This window comes from Trachemys scripta, chromosome 22, assembly GCF_013100865.1.
Source record: "Trachemys scripta elegans isolate TJP31775 chromosome 22, CAS_Tse_1.0, whole genome shotgun sequence".
NCBI classification, from domain to species: domain Eukaryota; kingdom Metazoa; phylum Chordata; order Testudines; family Emydidae; genus Trachemys; species Trachemys scripta.
The window spans coordinates 7,198,807-7,225,101 of record NC_048319.1 but is presented as its reverse complement, the minus strand read 5'-3'; the positions used below and the strand labels follow the sequence as shown (position 1 = coordinate 7,225,101).

Below are 26,295 nucleotides of genomic sequence, written 5' to 3'. Positions count from 1 at the left end.
GCTGGTGGCTTCAAGCCACTCTTCCTCATGGTTTGACAGCGGATATTGCAGGCCACTGCTGGATGTTCAGGTAGCTAGACCTGGTGTGACTCCAGTTGACTTCAGCAGAGTCTCACCTTCCTAAAACCAGCTTGGAACAAAGAACATGCATTTGGTGTTCCACTGCTCATCCCTGTCTGACTCCTCTACTCTTTCCTTTCCATGTCTTTCTGGGTCCATGCTGAGCTAAAATGATTCCCAATAAACTTTGGCCAGAGGTAGAATGGACAGGGAGGATGGAAGGGGAAGCTAAGAGTATGGGGGAGTCTAGGTTTGGCACAACTATGTTAGTCAGATTTTGGTTTGGCCGTCCCAGGAGTGGCTCCATTACTGCCCCTCCCTGTTGTGCCCATCTTCCTCACCCTCCTGGTTGCCTTCATCCCTCTCCTCCTCTATACATTCCTCTATGTCCAAGTCAGGGCTTTCTGCTGCCACCGTCACCCTCTGCATGCAGAGAGGGCAGGTCTTATTCCTGGTCTGGGTTAAGAGCCACAGGTCTATGCATTTGCCATGATAGGCATGGGAGCAAGACAGAATCTTCAGCATGTCTCCCTTTTCATACATCTCCAGGCAGATGGCACATTCGGTGTACTTGGCGCCTCTCTTAAACGTGCTGGTGGAGGATTCCTTCCCCTGCTCCTCTCTTAGTGGGTTTCTCCTCTTCCTCCTTCTCCTCTTCCTCCAGATGTGGTACCCCATTGTGTATTTCACAATGAGCAGGATGCCTGTCACTATGGCAACCAGGATGCTAATTGCCCTGCAGACTGGAAGAATTGGGACTTGGGAGCAGTGTCCCAGCAGCTGGATTCGGCACCTGCAAGCACGCGGGCAGGAGTTCCCAGCATCCTCCTCCCAGGCGAAGTGATAGTATTCAGGGACCAGGATGACGTGAGTTCCTTCATCAGAGCGGCAAACCTTTCTCAAGAGCTTGGAGGTTGCTTCCCCAGTGAAGACAGAAGGTATCTCGGTCCGCTGCTGAATCTCTTCCATGCCAATCGCCATATCCACAAGGGCTTGTGAGTTCACGTTGTGCACGATGGCGGCTCGGTATCCGGCTTGCTGAGCGTGTCGGACCTTGGCACCGAAAGTGCAGTCGTAGGTACGGATGAGCACGATGAAGGCTGTGGAGGAGTTGCGGGGCGCCGGCGGGCTTTCGATAGGGTGACAGGCGTTTGCAGGCATCACCTCGATCAGATAACCTGTCAGTCCCTTGCCAGCGAGCGGAGGCCCAAAGAGTGCAGGGAGGGCACTGAAATCTTGGCTGGTGGAGTTACGGTTGTAAATTGCCCGGATAAAGGCTTTGCCGTTGGGCACCAGGAAGAGCAGGAATACAGTGGCCATGTGGAAAGGAGACTGGAGCAGTGGCCGCATGCTGGCAGCTAGTGGAGAACTCTCTGCACCGGTGCTGGCCTGGGTCTTGTCTAAGAGAAAGCTCTGGCTTCGGAGGCCTTTATGGGAAACAGTGGACTGAAGATGACTACTGGATCTTCCATGTGTCAGAACAGACTGGAGCCTTCCTGCCGGGCAGTGATAGCAGCAGGACTTGACAAGATGTAATGGGTGTTGGGTTAACCTTCAAGCTTCTGGTTGCAGCTTCCTTCGCTTGTCAAGCTGGTCTGTTTGCTCCCAACTGATCCTTAGCTTCTGCTTCCAGCTGCCAAGCAACCTTCCAGAACCTTCTCCCCAGGTCCTTATGACCTCATTGCCCAGCTGTGGCCATTTATTTCTCCTTTCTCTCTCCCTGGTGACTCTTCTCCTTGGCTGGCTGGAATCACCTCCACCTTTGCCCTCTGCGCCTGCTATCCCCCCTCTTGCCTCCCTTATCTTTCCGTTCTCTGCCTCCCTCTGTTCTCTTCCCCTCCCGAGCTGCCCTCTCTCTAATTACAGGTTTACATTGTTTGACAGGGCTTGAGGCATTTCTAGTGGGAATCCCCTGCAGCGGGAATAGGGGGAATCGGTTGGGTCATCCCCATCCACTCAGGAATGCAGATCCCACCTCATTTTGTGCTGCAGAAAGCCAGAGGTAGTGCCCTGCTCCATTTAAGCAGGACCTGTGGGCTTGGAAGGGCTGTGTTTCTTATGATTGTGCCACTTACCCAGTTCCAAGGCAAATCATAGGGGATGACTTGTGACTATTGGTTATTTTTATCACCGTAGCACCTACGGGGCTCCAACCAAGATCAGGGCCCATTGTCTTAGGTGCTTTTGGCACCCGGGGGCTACTACCCCTGAAATAGATCTTTAATGGCTCCCAGTGGGGCAGATGACTGTCGTACCAGTGAAAAAGGGCAACAGTAATTATCTTGCATACACTACAGTTAATTCGAGAAGGAATTACACAAGCGGTAAAGGGTTCCATTAAGCACATCACGCCTATGTTAGGCATTTAAGAAGTATATATGAAGAGCTATACATTCCTCTTAGCGAGCCTCCCTTTCACAAACATACACAACCAGGCCCCGCGCTAGCCTCACACAGTTCCTTCTGGGCAAATAGAGAAGGTGGTTACTAATTCTATGGACGGCTTTTTCTGTCCAGGTTTGCTCTCCTCAGCTCTCTGGTCTGTCTCGGGTTCCCTCGAGGCCAGGCCTTCGCTGCCTGGAAACCCCTCTGGTCACAGTCCTACTCGACCCCACGGAGCAGAGTTTTGGCTACTCTGTCCAGCAGGGGTCGCTTGCTGGAGGATTCTCAGCGATTTGAAGTCTTTAAATCATGATTTGGGGACTTCAACAGCTGAGTCAAGGGAGAGAATTCTTCCAGGAGTGGGTGGGTCAGCTTTTGTGGCCTGCATCATGCGGGAGGTCAGACTAGATGATCATAATGGTCCCTTCTGACTTTAGAGTCTATGAGTCTATGAGCTTCTTCAAGTGTCAATTAAGGAATCCTCTCTCCCTTTTCTCCTCATCTCTCTCTCTGACAGTAACTTACTTTGCTTGATTCTTATCTTCTTTTTCCTCAAAGGAGTCACATGTCTCAAAAGCATACCCAGTGGGCGTATGATTATTAATTTTAGAAGGGGCTGGGGGAGTGGGGGTACCGAACAAAGACCACTCCACGTTTACTCACTCATCAATCATTCACTCTGGCTCTCTGCGGGGTGTCCTTGCTGTAGGGTCCCTATAACCGGGTCCATGCGGGAACTTTATGCATGTGATATTTACTTTTGCACGGGCCCATATTTGCCAACCAATAGGTTCAATATCAATCACACACGCAGGCTTTGCCCGTCCTTTATCAAATCTGCTTCTGCTTTAAGGGACCCTGTTCCCATGATCCTCTGCATGTTTAAGTCATATCAAGTTATGCTCACACCAGTCATTCAGTACGGCACCATCCCAACAGGTGCCGTACATACAAGAGAAACAGACTCTACCCTGAAAAGTTTGCAATCTAAATAGCAAGAGTAGGAGGGGAAACAGAGGCACATGGCTTGCTTGGGATTGTGCAGCAGGATAAGGGAGGAACAGGAGCCAGGAATAGAAAACTACCTCACAGGGTGTTGTGAGGATAAATTCATGAAAAAAGATTTGAGAGGTGCTCAGGGCTAGCACGGGAGCGGGGATGGGAGGAGGTGGCTTAGTAACTAATCGTCCTCTTTTACGGCGGGTGTAAAATCAGTCCTTGTCGTGCACTGATTGAGAATAAGGAGTTCAAAGCTACTTAGATTTGCGTTTGGCTCAGCTCACCCTTGCAAATAGAACTGGAATACTTGGATGTTGGTTTTCAGAATGTCTATGTGACTCCAAAGTACGGAACTGCAGGCAGTTCCAGCGCAAAGGTAAGACACAAAGTAAGAGAAAGGCCCTAGCCAGAGAGGGTGGAGAAAAGTGGTCAATAGGATTTATAGCTGCAGTTGTATAGCCAAATCTTGCTCCAAGTTACACTGGCATAAACCCAAAATAACTTTGGCTGTCCATAAATGACAAAGTGCATCAGGGGCCTTAATTTTCCATGTTTTTTTTAGTGTTACAAAGTGTTTCACGGGGAGAGTGGGTCTTGAAAATCACCCAAACATGTGTTACTTAATTTATAGACAGCCCCTGGACTTGAGTGGAGTGACTCTGGCTTTACACCCATATAAATGAAAGCAGGAGTTGGCCCATAGAGTGGACTTTGCATCACGCAGCAGGACTAACCCTGCTGCCAGCTATGAGCAAATGCCCTGGAGCACATCAGAGCGTGACATCTAGGACCACACATGAGCTATGAGAAGCGGATTTTGTGAGCCAAGTTATTTTTTTTTTCAAAGCACCGATTCCATTTCCCTGTGTTCTTAAGCAGCTTCAATCCATCTTACTGCATTACAGAAACTGTGTTGATTGTTCTACTGTAGTGAGTAATAACAACTTGTACTTTACAGATTACCCCAGAGAACTATATCCACGGCTTAGCTGTACCACACATTCATGAGTGCAAAGACACCTTGGTGTAACTTGATTTGTCACAGTGCATAAAAACTTCTCTGAGAGCAGAGCGAGAGAAGTGGTGCAGCGTGTAACGAGGCAGAGGAGTGGGTGTGGGTCAGAAAGAAGGGGATTTGGAGGCAGAGAAAGAGAGGAAAGGTGAAAGGGGTGTGGATCGACTCACAGTAAAAATTTCAACAGTGGAAGAATGGGCTCTGGAAAATCAGGAACAGAGTTGGGGAAGAAGGGAAAAAAGAAAAAGAACTGGAGTCTTGATGCGGGGAAAGAGATGGAACGGGAGATAAGCCGGAGGGAGAACAGGGAAAACACAAGATGTATGTATCCATACCTGCAAAGTGTCCGGGTGACAACCAGCGGTTTTGTTAGTGAAATTATCTGTCTAAGGCTCCCCTTCTCTTGCCCCTGCACTCCCAATAAAGAAACCCTGCTCAGTACAATGAAATCAGAGTTGTCAGTGCTAGCAATGCCTGGCCCCAAACCCAATCATGACACAGGGAGTTGGTGACTGCATCCAGAAGGTAAAGCTGGATTGGTTCGCACTGACCTCTTTTGTTAGTGCAAAGTGTGCAGGACTGAGGGTTGCCTTCCCAATCTACCTATGCAGGTGTAAGCTTGTCTGAAGGGAGGTCACATTGGACTTAATTGTGACTCAGATTGATGATGCTTGGAGAATCCATATCAGTCACGAGGAAGAGAGAGACTCTCTGGAGTGTCGGGAGGGGTCCTGAGGATTGATCGAGCATCATTTCCCAAGTAGTTAAATTCTGCTCCAGTTTCCAAGGTCTATCCTTTTAATTTCACCTCTCCCCATATAACCAATAGAGCTGGTTGGAAAATGCCATTTTGACAAAACTGTCTGGGGTTTTTTTTTTCTTTTTTGGAGAAATTATGTTGATTTTGACAACATTTCATTTCGGAAACAAATGGAAAAAAGCTTCAAAAATGTCAAACTGTCTTGTTGTTGAAGTTTTCAAAACAAAAATTTTGATTTTTTTTTTTGCTTTGAAATTTTCTCTATTTCATTTAGAAATAAATAAAGGGTTGAAATCAGAATGAAATGTTTCAAATTTAGCCAAATGAACTGTTTTAATTGACCCTAACCTAAATTATTTTTGGAATTTTGTTTTGCCAAAAAAGTCAAAATTTTTGGCTTTCCATCTTGGTTCAGGACCAAAAAAAGGTTGAAATCTCAAAACGTTTCCTGGGATGCAAATTCTGTTTTCTGACCACGTCTAATAATCAGTGAGCAGGAAGGGTGAAGAAAGGATCCAACCAGAAGGGTCCAGTCACCAGCGGAGATGGATTGCTTCCATGGAAGAAATCACATTGGTCCTACTCTCATTGAAGTCATCGGGCACAGGATTGGGCTCCAGGAGCTAAAACTCACCCTGCACAATGATGGATGGGAATGTAGGCAGGGGGGGGGGGGGCAAGTGGGGCAACCCACGGGGGCCCCCACGAGAATATAGTATTCTATAGTATTGCAACTTTTTTTTATGGAACGGGCCCCCGAAATTGCTTTGCCCCAGGCCCCCTGAATCCTCTGGGCGGCCCCGAATGTAGGTAAAATCCCCATATTGCAGGCAGGACTCCAAGCTCCATACAGCCTTTGTGAAGAATAGGGGTTGCTGGTTCTCGACCCAAGTTGATTCTCTCCTTCCCCATCCCTCCTCCTCCAGATGGTTATTAGGGATGCAAGGCAAAATTCTCCGCTGGTATAATTCCACTGAAGTCACTCGAGTTCTGCCAGTGGGGCATTTGGCACATCCCCTTTAACTATAGTAGATATTATATGTCAGTCTTCAAGGCTGAAATTCACTCCTGTGCGTCAGCCATCACAAGCCCTATCCATCATTTATGGCCCACTTAAACCCTCCGAGTAGTTCCTTTCTTAGTGCTGGCTCTTTGCACAGGGATGAGTTTCATCCTTACTGATAGGTTGCACTTAGGTGGCTGATTACCCTGTGTGTAGCCTGAATTGCTCCCAGTGATCTATAGTGCTGACATTTTGCTGGTTGTCTAAGTGTGATAGTTCTCTGCACTGGGTCAGGTCATCAGCATTTTCCTCTGTGCGTCTGGTAAAACTCCTAGCAATATAATAAACTGTACACACACACGCACGCACAAGCCCTGCATGAGAAATGCATGAGAAAAACGACACGAATAAAGCTCTCACCAATAAGATCTATAAATCATTCTTTGGTTCTGTGCTTTATGCAGGTCTGGCTCCAGGCACCAGCTTAACAAGCAGGTGCTTGGGGCGGCCAAGGGAGAGGGGCGGCACCTGCAGCAATTCGGGGGCGGCAGGTCCCTCACTCCCTCTAGGAGCGAGGGACCTGCCGCTGAACGGCCGCCGCCGATCGTGGCTTTTTTTTTTTTTTTCCTGCTTGGGGCGGCAGAATTGCTGGAGCCGGCCCTGGCTTTATGGGAGCAGGGGATATGCTAAAGGCAAGAGGGCTCTGTCTCTGACTGGATCTCTTGGAACTGACCCCCTTCCAATCTCTTTCGGCTTGGGAATATAAAATCGGGACAGCTGGTCACCCTACTACTGTTCCTGGTTGGATCCAGAACACCTCTGTAATTCTGCGTCTACGCTGGGCCCTTGTCTCAAATATGTTCAGGTTGTTGTGGCCTTTTTGGTATGGAAGGTGCTAGAAGTCAGTTAAATGTAGAGGTAAACATGGTTTCTTGCTTGCCTCTACGTTGGATCTCAGTTCAAATGGTGAAATGGGGACTCCTTCCTGGTAATTGTTCTGCTCCCTCTTAAAACTGATGACTCCCCTGGGTGGCTTGCTGACATTGAAATTAACAGCAATTCTACCAAGACGACAGACTGCATGGACTGCAAGGAAAAGAGGAGAGAACACTTCCAGAAGCGACTCTAATATAGCTGCCTGCCTCTCTGTACTCTCCACATGAGCCTCGCCCCTCCTTTTCCAGCCCCTCCACTAACCATGCTCTCCCCGACTTTGCTCCTAACTGATGATTAAACCAGAACATGAATTGAACTCGGTTTCAGTGTCACACGGGCCGGATCCTGAGCCAGGGTGAATCTGCGCAGCTCTATTGAAGTCAATGGATTTTCACCGATTTACTCAAGCTGAGGATCTAGCGTCTCCATATTTCCCCCTGGTGCATTTACTTGTGCAGACGCTCTACGGTTTATCCTACATACAGGTTGTAACGTGGATAAAGCAATCTCTAGAGAAGTTACTAATAATCAACCTGTGGCAAATAGGAGCACGTCTCATCCCAGCAATAAGCCAACCTGGCTCTGCAGACAGTTATTAATGTTTGATGGAGGGTGGCAGATCAGACAGCTACAGTGCAGGAGGTCAAGGCATCTGTGGCAGACGCTTTAGATTTATAGTGTGATAGTCTTTGATAATGGTAAGCAGAGTGGAGAACCCATCTCTTCCTTTCATGTCCAGATCCTGCCTCTCTTGAAGCATTTTGGGTCAGTTCAATACCCCGAAATAAAACATTTCCGTTTCAGGAATGTCAGAATGTTTCCCTTCAAACGAAAATGTTGAAACAAAACCTTTCAGAACTTCCATTCCATGATAATATTCAGCATTTCAACATTTCATCCTATTTGGATGAAAACAAATGTGGGAATTTTCTGTGGGATGGAAATTCCAAATTTCGTTTAGCTCTAGTTACGACTTTTCCACTTGGCTTACACACCTCACTGCATTTATCCATGCGTTGCTCAGACCATTACTTGATTACTACCATGTGTCATACCTTGCGATACCCTGAAGCTTCAAACAATGTAGAAAACAGCAGGATATTTTCTTAGGGGAGTTTCCTTTCCATAGCACATTGCACCTGCACTTTGTAGGTCGCACTAGCTCCTTGGTTACAATTCAAGATGTTAGAATATCAAGGTTGGAAGGGACCTCAGGAGGTCATCTAGTCCAACCCCCTGCTCAAAGCAGGACCAACCCCCAGATAGATTTTTGCCCTAGATCCCTAAATGGCCCTCTTAAGGATTGAACTCACAACCCTGGGTTTAACAGGCCAATGCTCAAACCACTGAGCTATCCCTCCCCTATTGGCTTGCCACTATACAGTGCTACAGGGTCTAGGATCTGGCTAGCTTTGAACCCCTGCCAAAATCTTACAAAGTCCCTAGTGATTTTGGGTGCCAAACTTGAGACATGGGACAGGGGCTTAATTTTCAGACGGCGTTTTCTGAAAATCAAGCCCTTTTTAGTTGTCTTAAAATAGACACCCAGAACCAGAGGTACCCAAAGTCACTAGCCTCTTTGGAAAATGTTGGCCATAGACCTTCCTTCATCTGTGTGACCCTGATGGTTGAGATCTGCCGACAGCCCAATGACTTGAATGCTGACAATTGGTAGCGGGATATTCACATCCAGCGAAGAGCGCTGGGCTCTGGTACTGGTGTAACAGTGCCTGTTGATCAGGCTGATGATGATCAGGAGAGTGTATCTACACGACCGGCTAGCGTAGCTGGTCATAGCGTGTTAATTGACTGTGGGCTGAATCCTTTGCTGGTCTTCAGCTCTGGCTCAGTGTTTTCAACCTGAACTGGAGATGCACTCAGAGGCTCTCCAAAATGAACAAATCGCTCTTCCTGTAACCAATAGAGAGAGAGGAGATGAATATCTGATTTGGGCATGTTAGTACATAAATCCTGCCCTTCTTACAGTGTTTAGAAATGCTTGGAAAATGACCCGGAAAACCCTGGAGAGCAGGCGCTTACATGTACCTGTCATGTCTGCCTCTGCTGAATGCATGGAGGGATTAGCCAGCCTTCAAAATGCAGCCGATTAGGCAGCCCTTGAAAATCGTTCGTATCTTTTCTCTCTGCCCACCTGCATAGAGTGAATCCTACTGGAATGATTTGGACCTTCAGTTGTCACCACCCCTTGTCTTAAGGGACCGTTTTAAAGTATCCTCAGAGTACCCCTGAACAGTTCGACTGCACCTGTCGCTACAGTCTAACCTGTACTCTGCAAGGAATTGTTACCGGGCTCTTGAGTTGCTGCCAAAGGGTAGCTCAGGTGAGGCAGCGAGGTTCAGGGGACAGGGCGCTGGCCTGGAAACTAGGAGAGCTACATTCTAGTCCCAGTTCTCCCTCTGATCTGGGTCAGTCACTTCAGTCAACAGTCAGGTTCTGTTTCCCTGTTGTTCTCTTTAGGTTGACAGGCAACGACTCGCTATGTCTACATAGCATCCTGCAAAATGGGACTCCAGTCTCAGTTGGGGCCTCTATGCACTGCCACAATGCAATTCCTTAAACTAAGATTCACTGCATGTATTTGTGTATCTATATTCCATCTAGACAAAAGCAACAGGAAATGCGAGTGGATGGGGACCAGAAATTCCCAGGAACTCAATGATATCAAATGCATTTAATTTCCACCAGCCTAAGGAGAGTTACATTTGCAGCAGACATTTTATGCCTTTTATTGTGGGGAGTGAGAGAAAGGAGCCAAAACTGAACTGAGCGAAACACTTCCCAAGGCTGGAGCTAGTGATGGGCAAAAGCTGGGGGTCGGGTGGCTTGGACTGATATTGGTTTGGTTTGATTCTATTCCTCAGCGAGGGTCATTCTCCAGCTCATCATACCCTTCCTCAGTGTCCACACTTTGGTCGTCTTCTTCCTCTCCCTCAATATACTCATCGTCATGACCATCTTCGTCTTCCCCATCCTCCGCGTGGTCCTCCTGTCCCCCTACTTGCTCCTGTGGGTTCCTCCCTCCGTGCAGACTGACATCCTGAGCTTCAGCAGTCACCTGCTGTTTGCAAAAGGGGCAGGTTTTATTCCTGGGCTGGGTGTGAAGCCAGGTGTCGATACACGTGCAGTGATAGGCGTGAGAACAAGGGAGGATCTTCAGCTGGTCTCCTTCTTCGTACTCGGCCATGCAGATCACGCACGTCTCGTACCGGTCTCCTCTTTTGAAGGTGCACAGGGTTATCTTCCGGCCCTTCGTGCACCATCGTGCGCAGACCACAAGCGGGATGGTGCAAATGATCACGTTGATCATGAACCCAAACTCCTGGAGGATGTAAGGAATGACGTGGTATGCGGCATATTTAAGCCTGCGTGGCCAGTGCTGCTTAGCGGTAGCCCACATGGAAGGCATAGCAGCATCCTGGCAAGGGTTATGAGGCTGTTTGGGTGCCACCAGGGTGACATAAGCCCCTTTTTCATAACGTGAAGCCCTTCTCAGATGCATGTAGGCCGATTCCCCTGTGAAGACAGACTGGATCGCAATCTGCTGCCTAATTTCTTTGTCGTCAGTTACCATGTTCACCAGATGCTCTGCATTCATGTTGTGCACGACGGCAGCTTGGTACCCGGCTTGCTGTGCGTGAAGGACCTTGACCCCAAAGGGGCAGTCAGACCGACGGATAAGTGCGATGAAAGTCTCAGAGGAGTTGGAGGATGCCGGCGGGCCTTCTATAGGATCACAGGCATTTGCAGGCATGGCCTCGATCAAGTACCCCATCAGCCCTTCACTTGGGAGGGGTGGTCCAAAGCATGCAGGCAGTGCGTTGTAACCTACGCATGTGGAGCCGTGATCGTAAACCACGTGTCCAAAGGCCTCCGCGACAGCAACGTCCACGAGCAGGAGCACGGCGACCGCACGGAGAGGGAGAGGGAGCGGGGGCCTCATGCTGAATGCTGATGGGTCTCTCTCTGTGCAAGTGGGCAAAGAGGAAAGGCGTAACTGTGAAGGATCTTGGGAGGCAAACACACACTTATCACCCTGTCCGAGTGGTATCAGCGTAACATTCCTGGAGTCTTTGCAGAAGACAACAGCAGCAGCAGCAGGATGGTAACTATACTCCGCCTCTTCCCTGGAAGCTTCTGCAAAAGGCTTCCTTCAGTTTACCATGCTGGTCTGCTGGTGCCCCGGGCTGCACCCTCTCTCTCTCTCCCTCCTTGTCTCCAGCTGCTAGGCAGCCTTTCCTCCCCACCTCCCCAGGGCTTTGTGACATCACCCAATGACTGCTGCACTTCACCAGGACTAGGTCCCTGTGACATCACTGCCAACATGCCTTGCACCCTTCTCTCCTCCTCTCTTCCCTAGTTCTCTCCTGTCTGCCACTCTTCCATCTTTCTTGGACCCAGTTCTGTCCCAGTCCAATTTCTGGTAAGTTATCAGTATCTCCTGCTGCACTCAAGGGGAGTTGTTCACATCCTTCCGAGGGATAAATGCCCCTTCTCTTGGCAGTCCTCCCACTGCAAACTGAAATCCTTCACCTTGGGTAAGAACATGATGCCTGGAGAACATTGCACAGTAGGAATGATCTCTTAGGATCATCCTCTCCCATGTGGGAGGGGAGATATCAACCCAGGTCGGTTGACTGAACTTGCTTTCTGCTTTAAAAACAAAAAGCCCCACCTTTTCCTTTCTACGAGTGTGATCATCTAGTGGATGTCAAAGCACCTAAAGCTACAAGGCCAGAGCTTTTTGTCATTAGATAATGGAAATAAATAATCTAAATAAGTAAAATCATCATTCAAAATAAAACCAGCAGAACTTGAAATTACATCCATCTGTCCATCCATGCAGAACGAAACCAACGATACGCTATTGGCCAGATTGGCAAAAGCACGTAGGTTCTATTTAAGGCACCAAAACGAGTGGTCAGATTTTCCAAGTGCGCAGAACACTGGATTCGTGCTGGGTGTTGACTGAGCTCTTCTGAAATTCTGGTCTCAAGGGTCACAATGGGAGCTGCTGGCCACCAAAAGATCAGGCAGTGTTGCCAATTCTCATGATTTTATTGCCAGTCTCACAATATTTGTTGTTTACCTCAAAGCTCCAACTGCTGGAGTCAAGGGATTGAAAGAGAATCTCAGCTTTCATTTAAATGTCTAGCCCTCGTGGGGGCAGAGGAAGATTTAAAATGTGACTCCAGTGTCAGAAACTGGAAGGCGAATAAGAAGATCCCAAAAGTTTATTATTCAGAAATATCTTATGATCTGTAAGCCAATCTCAGGATTTTGGGGAGTGTTCTGACACATGAATTTTGAAAGCATAGGGCTGACAGTGGCTTTGGCTCAGCTGTGGGAACGGAGCACTTGACATTCTGGCTTTGAGCCCTTTGAATACCTGGCTACATGAGTCTGATATCCAGAGGTTCTCCGTCTCCCACTGAAGCCAGCTGGCGCTGTGGATGCTCAGAGTCTCTGGCACTCGATCCCTACAGAGCTGCACCTTCAGTGGTCAACTCCTCGCTGAACTGTCTCCTTTAAAGTATCCCCAGTGGTCCAGTATGGTTTTGTTAGCCCTGTAGTTAATTAAAGACTCACCTGTACTAGGCAACTGATTGTTACTGGTCCCATGGGCTCTGCGTAAAACAGGTTTCACTGTCTATATTTTCCTCCTGGAGAAAGCTACAGGAAATGTTAGTGATCTGTGTGTGTGTGTGTACGTGTGTGTGTGTACACCAGAGACTTCCAGCAGCTGTGATCTCAAACTCATTTTATTTTCCCTCATCTAAAATGTTTTACACTTGCAGAGGGACATTTCGATGCCTGTCCATGTCAAAGGTCTATCTGGCAACAGTCACTTGCTGTTTGCAAATTGGACAGGTCTTACATTGGGGCTGGATGAGAAGCCACGAGTCTATGCACGTGCCATGATAGACATGGGAACAAGGGAGGATCTTCAGCTGGTCTCCTTCTTCGTACTCGGCCATGCAGATCACACATGTAACATACTTGTCTCCCGTTTTGAACGTGCTCGCCGTTATCTTCTGGCTCTTCCTGCACCATCTCATGCAGCCCACAACCAGCAGGGTGCACCCGATCATGCCGATTGCCATGCCAAACTCCTGGATGAAAAGAGAAATCATGCGTTTGGAGCAATATCCAAACTGGAGATCCCAGTAGTGCCTAGCAGTGTCCCCGATGGAGAACTTTGCATTGTTCCAGCAGGGATTATGATAATGTTCAGGTACCACTAGAGTGACATGAATGCCTTTTTCAGAGCCCATAACCCTTCTTAGCTTCTTGGAGGCTGATTCCCCGGTAAAGACAGAAGGAATTCCAATCTTCTGCCTGATTTCTTCAACATTAGTCACCATTGTCACCAGTGTCTCTGAGTTCACGTTGTGGACAATAGCCGCTTGATAGCCAGCCTGCTGAGCATGAAGGATCTTAACCCCCAGCGGGCAGTCATACCTACTTATGAGCGCGATGAAGGCAGCCGAGGAATTGCTGCCTGCTGGTGGTCCTCCGATAGGGTGACAGGCGTTTGCAGGTGCTGCCTCAATCAGATAACCCCTCAGGCCCTCTCTTGGGACCGGAGGCCCCAGGCATGCCGACAACGCTCTAAAATCTATGCAGGTGGAATTCTGCTTGTAGACCACGTAAACAAAGACTTCAGCCATGGGCGCCTCTAAGAGCAGGAATACAGTGATCAGGCAGAGAGGAGTTGGCAGCAGAGACCACATGCTGGCAGCTGCTGGTGGGCTCTCAATGGCCTGACCTAGTTCCTATCTAATCGCAGCCGTTGGCGTCAGAGGACTCTATGGGGAACAGTAGGAGAACTCAGCTCTGCTCATCTTCTTTGATGGCATCGGTGAGACATGCTGAAGCCTTCTAAGGCAATAACGACGACAGGATGAGGCGGGTTATTGTCTCCCAGTCCCTTCCCTTAGAGCGACTGTCAGCAGCTTTTTCCACTGCATAGTCCAGCTCCTTTCTCATTAGCTGCATGCAGTTGCCCAAGTCTTTGTGACATCATTAACTGACTGCTGTGCTTTTCCCGGACCCTATCTCTGGGTTCCAGTAAAAGACAAGGCTTTTGTGCGAGGGAGGGAGGGGGGAGAGAGAGAAGGGAACTTCGGAAGTGCAGAAAGAAGAGAAGCGAGAAGAACGAGATGCCCCCTGAGATGCCATCCAGCCCTGAAGGTGGAAGAAGGTCGTAGCAAGCCGGCAGTCCTTAGTTTTAGAAGATGCCAGGAACCAGAGCCTCTTAGAGGGCCTGGGCTAGTTGTGAGAAGGAAAACTGTGAGGCTGGACAGACACCATAGTGATGGGCACTCTTATAAAAAGCCTAGATAGCAGGGTGGTCTTGTGGGAACATCTGAACGACTGAATAGGCCTTTAAGCTTTTGGAAGAGTTTATTCTAAAACCTGAACCTCCCTTCATTTTTCATATGAATTTTTGCCCGTTTGTGCGTATTTTTACATGCCTGTACCGGGTTTGATGCGTATCCTGGTGCGTGTTTTTGCAATATTGATGCTGGGTTGGGGGACATCATCTTATATTACAGTAACACCTTGCGATGCCAACCAAGGTCAAGGCCCCATTATGCCAGAGGCTGTGCAGACACACAGTCAGAGAGAGTCCCTAGCAGCCTCTTACATTCTCCAATTCATCTGTGATCAGATTGGCAGAGGGTCTGGAGAGTTCAGATGCAACTGCAGGCAAGGAGCAAAGCTTCGTTCCTAATATAATCCTGCAATCGAGGAGAGAAGCATGCAGCACAGGGACCAAATGGCTCATCGGATTTCAAGGAGTTTATTTTATTCTGGTTTCCTTAATACTACCCTGATATTACTTTTTGAGGTCTCCAAGCTCTGTAATTGTTACAACCATGGCATGCGTGTCAGACTGGGAGGCTGAGCTGGAATTAGGTCCAGGAGTGGATTTGTCTTTAGAAATTATCATTCTTATTGCTTCATATTAGAGTAACGCGTCGGGTATGTTTACACAGCCCGCGACAGTGAGCGTCCCAGCCTGGGTCAATCAGAAATGACTTTCCCCAGAGCCAGCAATAGATCTTGGGTCTCATGAGTCCCAGTCCAGTTCCCTAAATGCTGGCACTCCCTCTCCTAGAGAAGTGGTCTATAATAGGAATAACTGGGTTAGGAAACCTAATCAATCTTTCCAGTTTCTACGTCACCATCTGTCGCAACAGTAACTGTTGCACAGAGATGTTGTTAGGCCAGGGTGGCATCGTAGGGTGGGTAACTAGTGCCATTAGCAGGAAGCTTTGGGGCAATAAGAAGACTGGTGGGTTTAGAGCCTAACTGGAAAGAGGGGATCTGGGAGCAGAAAGCGGAGTGGGGAAGGGACTGAAGCAGAGAGGAGGCCAGCATTTGGGGGAAATGGACACAAAAGGCATGGAGCAGCAAGCGTGAAGCTGGAGGGACAAGCGTCAGAGAGGAGGGATCCTTTCTGGAAGGGGAAGGAGAAGTGGCTGGAGAGCAGGAGTGAGAGAGAGGGGAAATGAGGCCAAGGTTCGAGTATGGAGAAGAGAGGGTCTAGGGGAGCAGAGGCTGAGATTTTCAATGGAGCTGAAGGGAGTTAGGCACCGAAATCCTGTTGAAATTCACTGACGCACATGGTTTGCAAGAGAAACCGCTCAAGGAACATGCTGTATTCCTCACAACCAGCGTTTAGGAGAAACTATATCTCCCCCCGCGCCCCCGGATATACTCAATGCAAATCAGCGTGAGTCATGCACGCGTGTGTTAAATATGTTGCAGCCACTCCTGGATGTGTCCTCTACCCATATCCTCTGGGGTCTGTGCAATCTACTTCCTCAATATAATTGCGACTTATTTAAATGTCAACAAGCCGCACATGGGAGGCAGCAGTTATATGAGAGGGCAGAGCAATTACAGGGAACCGGTCCCATTTCACCACTTGAACAAAGATCCAAACTAGAGGAAAGGAAGAGACCATTTACCTCACTATTAACCCATCACTTACACTTCCCATACCATTCTCTTACAGTCCATTGTTGGGCTGAAACCCTCTGTAGAAACAGAGACCCAAGACCAGATATTGCTTTCACTTATCCCCGTGGAAATCCTGTGAAGTCCATGGAGTTACGCTGGATTTACACCAGTGTAATTGCACCAGAATCTAGTTCACAGGAGACTGGTCCTGCCAGGAAGATTCAATCAGCAACTGAGATATCGAGGTGGCTGGCGCTGTCACAGGGACATCACTGTAACTCTAGCAAAGATTGTATTTCTGGCCTCAGATCCAGCGTGAATTGGAGCGGCTTCAACGGTGAAATAGTTCTGGATGTTTTATTCAAAGGCTTTTGCAGCACTAGAAAAACAGCCCAGCCAGGTGTGTGATGCGGGTTCATAACTAATGTGTCTCATTGTTCCTTATTTGCATTATGGTTGTATTTAGCATCCCAGCGGGGTGCATATATATTAGGTCCATTATCCTACATTCTGGACCACGCTGCTTCTCTGTGTTTATACTGAGCTCAGAACGCTAGTGGCGAGAGCTGGTACACTGGAATAAAATGACTGACATTCTCCTGGCTTTCTGGGGACTCTCCCATTTCTCACTCCCTGCACTCATCAACCTAAATTCACTGCAGGTATCCAGCAACAGCCGGCGTCCAGTGCAGACTCATAGCTAGGGCTGACCGGAAAACAAGAATTCCATTTCACACACACATGTACACAAATATCGAGTATTGTGCCTTTGTTTTCATTCGGCATTGGAACGAAATCTAGGCCTTTTGAATGTTTTATTTTTACAAAAAACAACAACAAAAAAACCCACCAAGAGACCCAGGCTCAGAATAGCTAATTGGTTTAGAGCACTTACCTGGAACCTGTGAGGAGCCTGGTTCAAGTCCCTCCTGTGCCTGATTTGGGGCCCTGTCTCTTAATCTCACCTGTTGGTGCCATTTCACTTTGCATAAATAAATGTTCATTAGGGCAGAGAGTGTAGCCCAGTGGTTAAGGCACCTACCCAATCAGTCAGTGGGAAAATTTGGCTATTCTGGGGTCTGTCTGTCTCTTTCTCTCTCCGTCCTGGATTTCTCAACAGATTGGAATTTTCTGATGAAAAAACATTTTGTCAAAATAATTTCCTGAGCACCTCACCCTACAGGTCTCATTTAGCAAGGGGTGTGTGTGTGTAGTATTTCATAGATAAAATGTATATCTTTACTATTCAGTAGGGTGGTTTTTATGATTATGGTGATTTGTCGTAGGGGGCTGCGAGAGGAGGACGGGGGGCTTTTGATGATCTCCAGGTGAAAACCATGTCATTATAGTGCTAGCAATAGTTGGATCAGCGGGTGTAATTCACCCCGCAGGGCAGTCAATAGGCAGACCGTGGGCCAAATCTGCACAACCAGATGCTTTTGAATAGATCCCAAAATCTTTTTACGTACTTATTATTATAATGATTGTTATTAGTTTTTAATTATTTTCTCTGGAGTCTGGACCTTGATTATACCTTGGCCAAGAAATCTGGACTGTGACAAAAAATAATTGATTGCCCCTGTGCACACACTGATTAATCTGCTCCCTGACCTGTAGCAAGCTACGCCTGGGTGGAGTCCTGGAGAAACGTAAGGTTCTGAATGGAGGGAAACCACTGTAGGATCGGGGGTTGAGTTGTGTCCATCTAAAGAGTGACGCTTTGATACAGATTAATAGATTTTCCGGCAGGAAGGGACCAACTAGCCTATAACTCACCCGACCACTTCTGCATGTTCCCTTTCACTGTAGTGTAGTGAAAGGTTCCAGGCCAGATTCTCAGCCAGGGCAAGTCATTGTAGCTAGATGGACTTCAGTGGATCAACGTTGCTTTACGTCAGCTGAAGATCTGGCCCTCTAGCTCAAATATCCATTAGAGGGAGAGAGGGAGAGCGATTCTGGGCTCATATACACCAGCGTAAATCAGGAATAACATCACTGAAACCATTGGACTTACCCTGTTGGGAAGGAGACCAGAATCAGGCTCAGAGAAAGAAAGCAAGATTTCCTTGTGCACTACAGTCCCTGTTAACTCGGTCACCCCCCCCCCACCCCCCGCCCAGCGAGCTCGCTCACTTCCCTCCCCACAGCACATGCACGTACAGGGGTTTCCCCTGCCCCTGTCTCTCGCCTACATTTCCCGTGGGAGGAGACAAAATCCCCCTTCCAGGTTATTACAGAGTTACACGCATGATTATCTTGTCTCTAAACGAGACAGCGGATTACACGATGGTCACTTCTGGACCTGCTCACATGTACCACTGATCTGCAGGGATGTCTCTTAACGGTACAGTTAAAAAGTGAGTAGCCCCCTGGACCAAACCCAGAGGTTGCTCTGCTGAAGTCAGTTGTACTGAAGGTGATTTGAGCTCCCATGTCTGGCGACTGGACTCCTGTGGTATCAGTGTGCTCTGTAACCAGTGTCACCCCAGAGTGCCAGTGAGGGAGTCTTTTTTTTTGATGATATTTGTACTGGAAAGAAAGAATATCTTGCCCTTACGCTATACCTCCCAGGATCTCAGACCAGTTTGGATGGTAAGTATCCTCCCCATTTCACAGATGGGAAACTGAGGCACAGAGAAGGGACGTGACCTGCCAACACACCGAGTCAGTGGCAGAGATGGGAGTAGAACTCGGGGGTCCTGAGTCCCGCCATCCCCCATCTTACACTGCCATTCCCTACCACTACACATCTCAGCCCCTGTGCCTCATGGTTTGGGGGAAAAAAACTAAACACGATAGGGATCACAGACCTCTGAAATTCAATTTGACTAAGTTTTAAACTGCTTTAGTCCATTGTGCCAACCAATGGTTTATATTATGACTCGCTTAGGGTGACCAGACAGCAAGTGTGAAAAATCAGGACGGGGGGTAATAGGAGCCTATATAAGAAAAAGACCCAAAAATCGGGACTGTCCCTATAAAATCGGGACATCTGGTCACCCTAGACTCGCTATTCCATTGACTAGCACTCCAGTTTCTTGCAGACATTCTTTCCCAGGAGGGAGAGTTTATTGGCTGATGGGAAAGCCTGGGGTGCCTGGAAGCATAAATCTGTTTAGCAACCTTTGATTTCCCCTCCCCTCTTTGGTCTAGATGCCCCATTTCTCATCCTGCCCCCCTCCACTACTTCTCCGCTTGCCACTGCCTCATCTGTCTCTCCACACACAGGGTCAAGTACTCCCCACTGAAGTGGGAGTTATTCGCACCCTGCCGCTGCCGCAGGAGAATAGGCCCCTCTAATCATTTCACTATCCCCTGCTCCTTGCCAAAGTCCTGTCCCCTTCTTCCTTCTCTGCCTTCAAGGCTCCTTCCCTGAGCAGCCAATCCCCTTTTGTTCCCGCTCCACCATCCCCCTCCCTTCCCAGGAGAAGCTCTCTGCATTGTTGTGACAAATCAAATTACCCCGTTGTGTGCCTGCCCTCCCAAATACATGGTGCAGCTAAGCTGTGAATACAGTTCCCTGGGGTAATCTGGAAAGTACAAGTTGTTATTACTCAGTACAGTAGAACAATCAACACAGATCCTGTAATGCAGTAAGATGGATTGAAGCTGTTTTAAGACCAGAGGAAAATGGAATCGTTGCTTTCTGAAAGGAGTTTAGCCCACACAATCCAATTCTAATGAGCGAGGAGGCCAGAGCTAAAGCCTGGATCTGAAAATCATCTAATTTGCGGAGTGGGAGTGCATACGGGAATCCAGACCCAGATCTAGATTTTGCAATGCCAGATGCCCCTTGTAGTCACACCAGTTCAGCAAAGTACTTAAGCTCATGACTAACTTGAAGCATGAGAGCGATTGCGCTGATTTCAGTCACGCCGCTCAAGTGCTGAAAGTTAAACATGTGCTTAAATCCCTTGCTGAATCGGGGTGATAACGGGAAGAGACAAAACCTTGGATATGAGAACCCCAGACTCTGAGTTTCTCAGCTATCAGGCTGCAGATCTCTACTTTATGGCTGTGGGCCATATTTAGACCTAACTCAGCAGCTGTGTGTGTGTGTGTGTTTGTGATATTATTTATTTTCTGATGTAAAGCTTCAGCGATGTTCCGAGCCCTTACGTGGCCCTAGAAACCACAAACTGTCATACCTGATGGAGGGCACGTGCTCCTAGCTAGGTGGGACAATGCTAGTCCTGCAGAGTGAACCAAAGATTAAGCCCAATCTAGCTATATAAGGTGCTGGTCATCTTTCTTCCATCTGCTGTAGGCCTTGGAAGCAGAGCAAAGCCACAGGGCTCCTGGGGGAGAACCCCTTTCCATCTCGGTACCTGACTGGGAAGAGGGAGCGCAGCTGTCAGCTTACAGAGCTTGGCAGTGGCCACCGGGATATACAGCAGTGTTGCACGGGACCAGGGGTTGTAAATGGGAGAAGTGTTGCTTAAATGCATAGGCCTCTATTGGAGCCAAAGCTTTTCTGGATGGGAGAGAAGCAGAGAATTCTAAAGTCTTCAGAGCCCCCACGTTTAACTGACAGCTTCACTGTAGGTTACAGACGCAACCTCCTGCACAGAGCCGTAACTAGGCATTTTTTAGCGTCCGGGGCGAGCGAGCATATTTGCGCCCCCTACCGATTTTTTTAGTCATTTTCCGCCCCTTTTTTCCGCCCCTGCGTCTTTGCACCCGGGGCGGCTGCCCCGCTTGCCCCGCCCTGGTCATGGCCCTGCCCTTGCGAGTTATAGCTGAACTGCAGGGCCCTCCTCCGCGGAGTTGGGTAGAATTTCCAGGCTGATGGAGTGGCCGCCTGTGCACTCTCCCATTGCCCAAGGATTAAAGCGGCTGGGTTTCTGCTTTGGTCTCTTGCTCACAGGAAAGAGATCACAGACAACACTATTCCAATCTTTAAAAAGCCAGAGGCAGAGCGTGGATAGGCTTTCCCCTGTGCCGTGTTGGGCTCTGAACTGCCATAACACATCATTGTCGATTTTAAAGCATGGCCTACACTCTTTGGGCCTCTTCTCCCGGGAGATGGACCGATAGGTTATTCGATCAGGGCCGAGCCTGAAACACGTAGAAGGTCCACTTGGCATCCAGCAACTCTGCCTTCATTGCACTCATCCGTAGGTATGACTGCCCGTTGGGTGCCAACCACTAACAGCCTGGGATGAAGAAGACGCTTCCACTACAGGTCAGTTATTCCATAATTAGACATTGTGGCATTTCCTACACTTGTCTCTGAAACATCTCACACTGGCCAATGCCAGAGGCAATTTCTGTGTTCCAAGATGTCCCTAGGATTTTCCATCCAGCGTCTCCTCTGTCCTAGTTCCCTCTGGACCCAAAGACACACTCTCACTCCCTCCATATCTGAGTTGGGGCTGATTGGACCCACCCACCAGGGTGTCTTAGCAGTGGCTTGAATCTTAATTTGGGTTTTTAGTACCTGAAACTAGAATGACTCAGCAGAGTCGTCTTGCATGTGACTACAGGACCTAAGTTCTGGTCTACACACGGAGTTGTTCCAGATTAACTAAAGGTGTGATCTTAAACCAATTTAGGTAAACTGGTGACAATTTGGATGCCCCGATATCAGTTGAAACTTGCCATCTATCGGTTTAGCTTGAACCTGTACACTAGGACTGGTCTACACCCAAACTGGAACCAAAATAATGAAATCATTTTGAACTCAAACCTCTTTTGATCTTGGCCAAAGTTCAATCAAAGTAGGACATGTTACCCAAAATCAGAGTGCCCACCCAGATTTGCACCAAAATAACTGATGGTGCAGGTACAAAAGTTGGACTGTTACTTAAGAATGATTAATGTGTTTGGATTTGTTACTCGGGTGCTATTTCTGTACCGTATAATGGTCTGACTAGGTAGCAGAGCATAGCCGCCTAATAACCTTTCTAACAGACGGGGGAGGTAATATCTTTCATTGGGCCAACTTGTGTTGGTGACAGAGACAAGCTTTCAAGCTACATAGAGCTCTTCTTCGGGTCAGAATGAGTAACCTTTATGCCTCTAGTAGCCCATGGGGTTCACCACCAGCAGTTTGAACAGGGTTGGTCAGACTGGGAGAACCAGATAAGTCACACACTGACATTCAAGAGGCTTTGGGCTGCCTAGAAGTTGGATCTTTTCTGCTCCTGTAACTTAGGAAGAAAGTCTAGCTTGTTATGAAGTGTAAGCTCAGATGAGTCTAAAGACGCGTGTAAGCTGTGCGTTGTTTTAAAATTCTTTTTTCTCCGATGCTTGGTTCCAACTGTTAAATAAATAGACCTTGTTTCAAGAAGGCTGTTGGTTAATCTCATAGGTCACAGATTCCTGAAGGGAAGAAACACGTAAGAACGGCCATTCTGGGTCAGACCAAAGGTCCATCTAGCCCAGTATCCTGTCTTCCAACAGTGGCCACTGCCAGGTGCCCCAGAGGGAACGAACAGAACTGGTAATCATCAAGTGATCCATCCTTTGTCACCCATTCCCAGCTTCTGGCAAATAGAGGCTAGGGACACCATCCCTGCCCATCCTGGCTAATAGCCATTGATGGACCTATCCTCCTTGAATTTATCTAGTTCTTTTTTGAACCCTGTTATAGTCTTGGCCTCTGGCAAGGAGTTCCTCTGGCAAGGAGTTCCACAGGTTGACTGTGCGTTGTGTGAAGAAATACTTCCTTTTATTTGTTTTAAACCTGCTGCCTATTAGTTTCATTTGGTGAACCCTAGTCACCACCGATGCCTGAAGCCCAGTTTGGGCAGTATAAATGAGATAGGGTTTGCAGGCCACGTCTGCACTGCAATCAGTGGTGTGACTGCCGAAGCTTTGATGTAGCTAATGTGAACAACAATAGCAGTGTACAAGCCTGGCCAGGGGCTTACACTTAAATCACTACAGCGACACTGCAGTACCCCTTCAGTGTAGAGACTTATTACAGCAACAGGAGGGGACCGTTCTCCCCTTGCTGTAGTTAATCCACCTCCCCGAGGCGATAGCTCGGTTGATGGAAGAATTCTTTTGTCCTAACTCTGTCTACACCAGGGGTTAGGTCGGTGGATTTTTCACACCCCTGTGCAATGTAGCTGGGTTGACCTCATTTTTTAGAGTAGATCTGGCCTGGGTATGTACTAGAGTGGCTAGGTTAGCTACAGCTTCATTGAGGGATAGCTCAGTGGTTTGAGCATTGGCCTGCTAAGTCTAGGGTTGTGAGTTCAATCCTTGAGGGGGCCATTTAGGGATCGGGGGCAAAAATCTGTCTGGGGAGTGGTCCTGCTTTGAGCAGAGGGTTGGACTAGATGACCTTCTGAGGTCCCTTCCAACCCTGATAATCTATGATTCCACTGTTATTTAAGCTAGCTTGGGTGTGTCTACACCTCTGATTGCAGTGGAGACATACCTTCAGAGAGGAAGAATCATGAGGCTCCTCCCTGAGATAGGTAACGGCAAGGGGCTAGACACCTGAAGGATGAGACAAGAAAAGAAACAGAAGTGCAGCCAGCCTTGTAAAGATGGATTAAAACAATTCCATTATTTTGGCTCCACTTTGTAGACAAGGCTTCGTTTAGAGAAGAATCAATATAAAGCAGGTTTAAAGTGATACCAAATTGTCCACCCAATGGTTTGCACCGATTTAAATTGCTTTTTAAACTGATTTGATTTAAACTGAATTAATGCAACTTGTGTGTGTGTAGACAAGCCCTTAAGGGTGCATCCACACAGGACAAAAGCTAAAAACCTAGCGCGTACAAGGCAGTTGTCGTTTTAACACGGGTTAGCAGGTTGAGGTAAACTCTAGGCTCTCCCCACCTGTTAGAAAAAAAATCACCCTTTTCGCTACTGAAGACAAGGCCTTTTATACGTCCCTTAAAGCTGACCACATGGAGCCAGGCCTGGTCAAATTCCATCAGGCACAGCGCACTGTTCTGCATCATTACCCTGGGAAGCCAACCCGTGGCTTCTCTGCTTGAGTTCTGCAAGGGAGCATTTGCAATCGGAAAGCATCACCTTCATTAGCAGAGGTCCGTCTCCTCCCCTTTACCATTTCACCCGCTGCTGTTGATTAAGTTTCTCTTTGCTGCTCTTCCAGGAAGCCACAGGCCTGTTGTTTTGGAGAAAGCCTTAATTTGTTTACTCGGGCATATGTTCTGTCTTGTACGCTTATGCCTCACAGTTGGCCTCAAGCAGCCCACGGCAGAGGAGCACCGGCAGATTAAGTTTAAACCAAAGGAAGTCTATCAAAGCCATCCTGACGTGCTAATCCAAGTGTAAGCGCCATGATATTGATGTGGCAACGCGTGTTGCCCTCTTATTGCAGATAAGCATCTTTCTGCTTGTTGCCATTCCCCTCACAAGATAGGCACACTCGTGGTTTGTCTGTACAGCGTATCGCGTAACCAGGAAGATTTAAAGATTAAAAAACCGGAAAGAGACCCCCCCCCTCTAGTTTAGAATGCTCCCTCTCTAGTTTAGAATGCAAAAGCTTTGAGCAAGCAAGAGAATCAGCTGTTTACTTTGAAATGTTAACTAGAAGGCTGCCCAGAAGGCTATCACTATCAGAGGCTAGGTGTGCCCTTTCACAGTGTATCGGCATGCCAGTGTCAGCCATGTTTGTGGGCCTGCAAACGGCACGGGTGGGCAAATGCAACCGCTCAGGCACCCCTAGGTTGGAGCTTACATTTTGTTCATAATTTATAGCAGGGTGTGCTGCCAGTTGGACACTTGGTGGCCAGATTGTCCCAATTACTCAGCACCCAACAGGCTGAGCTCTTTTGAAAACCCGCTTGCTTCTTTTGGTACCTAACGGGAGCTGGTGTCTGCTGAGACGTAGCAGAACTCTCTCCCTGGAGGTGCTCTCTGCACCGCTGGGGGAATGTGTGCATGCCAGGGACTTCGCTGACACAGACCCACATTGTGTTGGAAGGCATCTGCCGGTGCCTTCTTCCCCAACACCCACGAATACCCAGGTCGCTTGGATGCTTCTGACGTAGGTTCCATCTTGGTGGTGTGGATTTCATCCCTCAACTCTCTCGCAGGATCTGTAAGCGAAGCCCTTTTACTCTGGCTCTTTCATGAGCTCGGGATGGGCCTACAGAGATCGGTGCTGTGCGCCCTTTGGACTGGGGGATCTGAGCCACAAAGTTCAAACCCAGACTGCCCCAAGGCTCAGGGTGTTTGGAACTGGGATGTGGTTAACCTCACCATGTCATTACCCTACATGTTGATGTTATGAGCCGGATTGTGCTGGATGGACATGGCACAGTGGAGTTGCATCTAGGAATCCCCAGGTGGCACTGTGATTCAAGGAGGTACAGTCTGTCTTGGGGATCCCAGGCAGAGACCCACTGCTACTCCCCTTAGAACAATGCAGCATGTGCCCAGACATTTGTGCCCTCTTTCTCCCTTGGTGGGTGCAGTGGTTCCTTGTGCTCAGTCGAATGTAGGGAGGGGGCATGAGTGAGAAAGCAAGCTCCTTTTGTCCTCCCTTTCCTTGTGCATCCATCCAGGAGACAGGCATAATCTAGCCCTAGATGTGCTAAGAAAAGTCATTTAGATGCTTCAGCTCCATTGTCAAGCTGTTTTCTCTTTTTTTAAAAAATGATCCTGGTTTAATTTGCCTGTTTGCAAATGGTTCCTAAATAACACGCTTGTCTTTGGCCAATTGATCAAAAGGATTCTCCTTGTGCATCCAAATGGTGACATTTGCCTCCTGTATTAGCTGCATTTCTGGGGAATTCGTTGCTCTTTTTGTTTTTAAATGATTTTTTTTTCAGGTTGAAGCCAAGACACATAACTATAGGGATGGAATCAATAGCTCACAGAACTGATAAAAAATTAGCCAGGTTTAATAAAGTTCATGCATGGCTTCCTATCGCAGCCGTATATCAAAAGGAAAACAAATATATTGACTAGCTCTCCTTAGAATAACAGCTATAAGTCACTCTGTGAAATAACCCTATTGTTCTGATGGTTATGGGAGCCAGTATTGATTAGAGCTACCAGGGACAAAAATCAAGACTTCTGGGTACTCTCCCCAGCTCGGCCACTGAGTGACTTTGAAGACGTCAGTTAGGCAAAAATTTTCAAAAGTGGCCACTAATTTTATTGTGCCTTAGTTTTTAGGTGCCCAGTTTGAGACACCGCGGGCCTGATTTCCAT

General features: G+C 48.0%; 3 protein-coding genes across 3 annotated transcripts; all 3 read right to left on the bottom strand.

The window, feature by feature from the left end:
- Positions 1–366: 366 nt before the first annotated feature.
- On the bottom strand, positions 367–1,410 carry LOC117869114 (E3 ubiquitin-protein ligase RNF167-like). Its single transcript, XM_034755640.1, has one exon. It carries the CDS (start codon positions 1,408–1,410, stop codon positions 367–369), a length of 1,044 nt encoding a protein of 347 aa, XP_034611531.1.
- A 7,622-nt stretch (positions 1,411–9,032) lies between these two features.
- On the bottom strand, positions 9,033–11,116 carry LOC117868752 (E3 ubiquitin-protein ligase RNF167-like). The gene is made up of 2 exons (XM_034754942.1): positions 10,065–11,116; positions 9,033–9,066 (listed from the first exon to the last, which is right to left on the bottom strand). Exons 1-2 carry the CDS (start codon positions 11,114–11,116, stop codon positions 9,033–9,035), a joined length of 1,086 nt encoding a protein of 361 aa, XP_034610833.1.
- Positions 11,117–13,004: 1,888 nt separating this feature from the next.
- On the bottom strand, positions 13,005–13,907 carry LOC117868767 (E3 ubiquitin-protein ligase RNF167-like). Its single transcript, XM_034754982.1, has one exon. The coding sequence runs from the start codon at positions 13,905–13,907 to the stop codon at positions 13,005–13,007; it is 903 nt and encodes a 300-aa protein (XP_034610873.1).
- Positions 13,908–26,295: the final 12,388 nt, after the last annotated feature.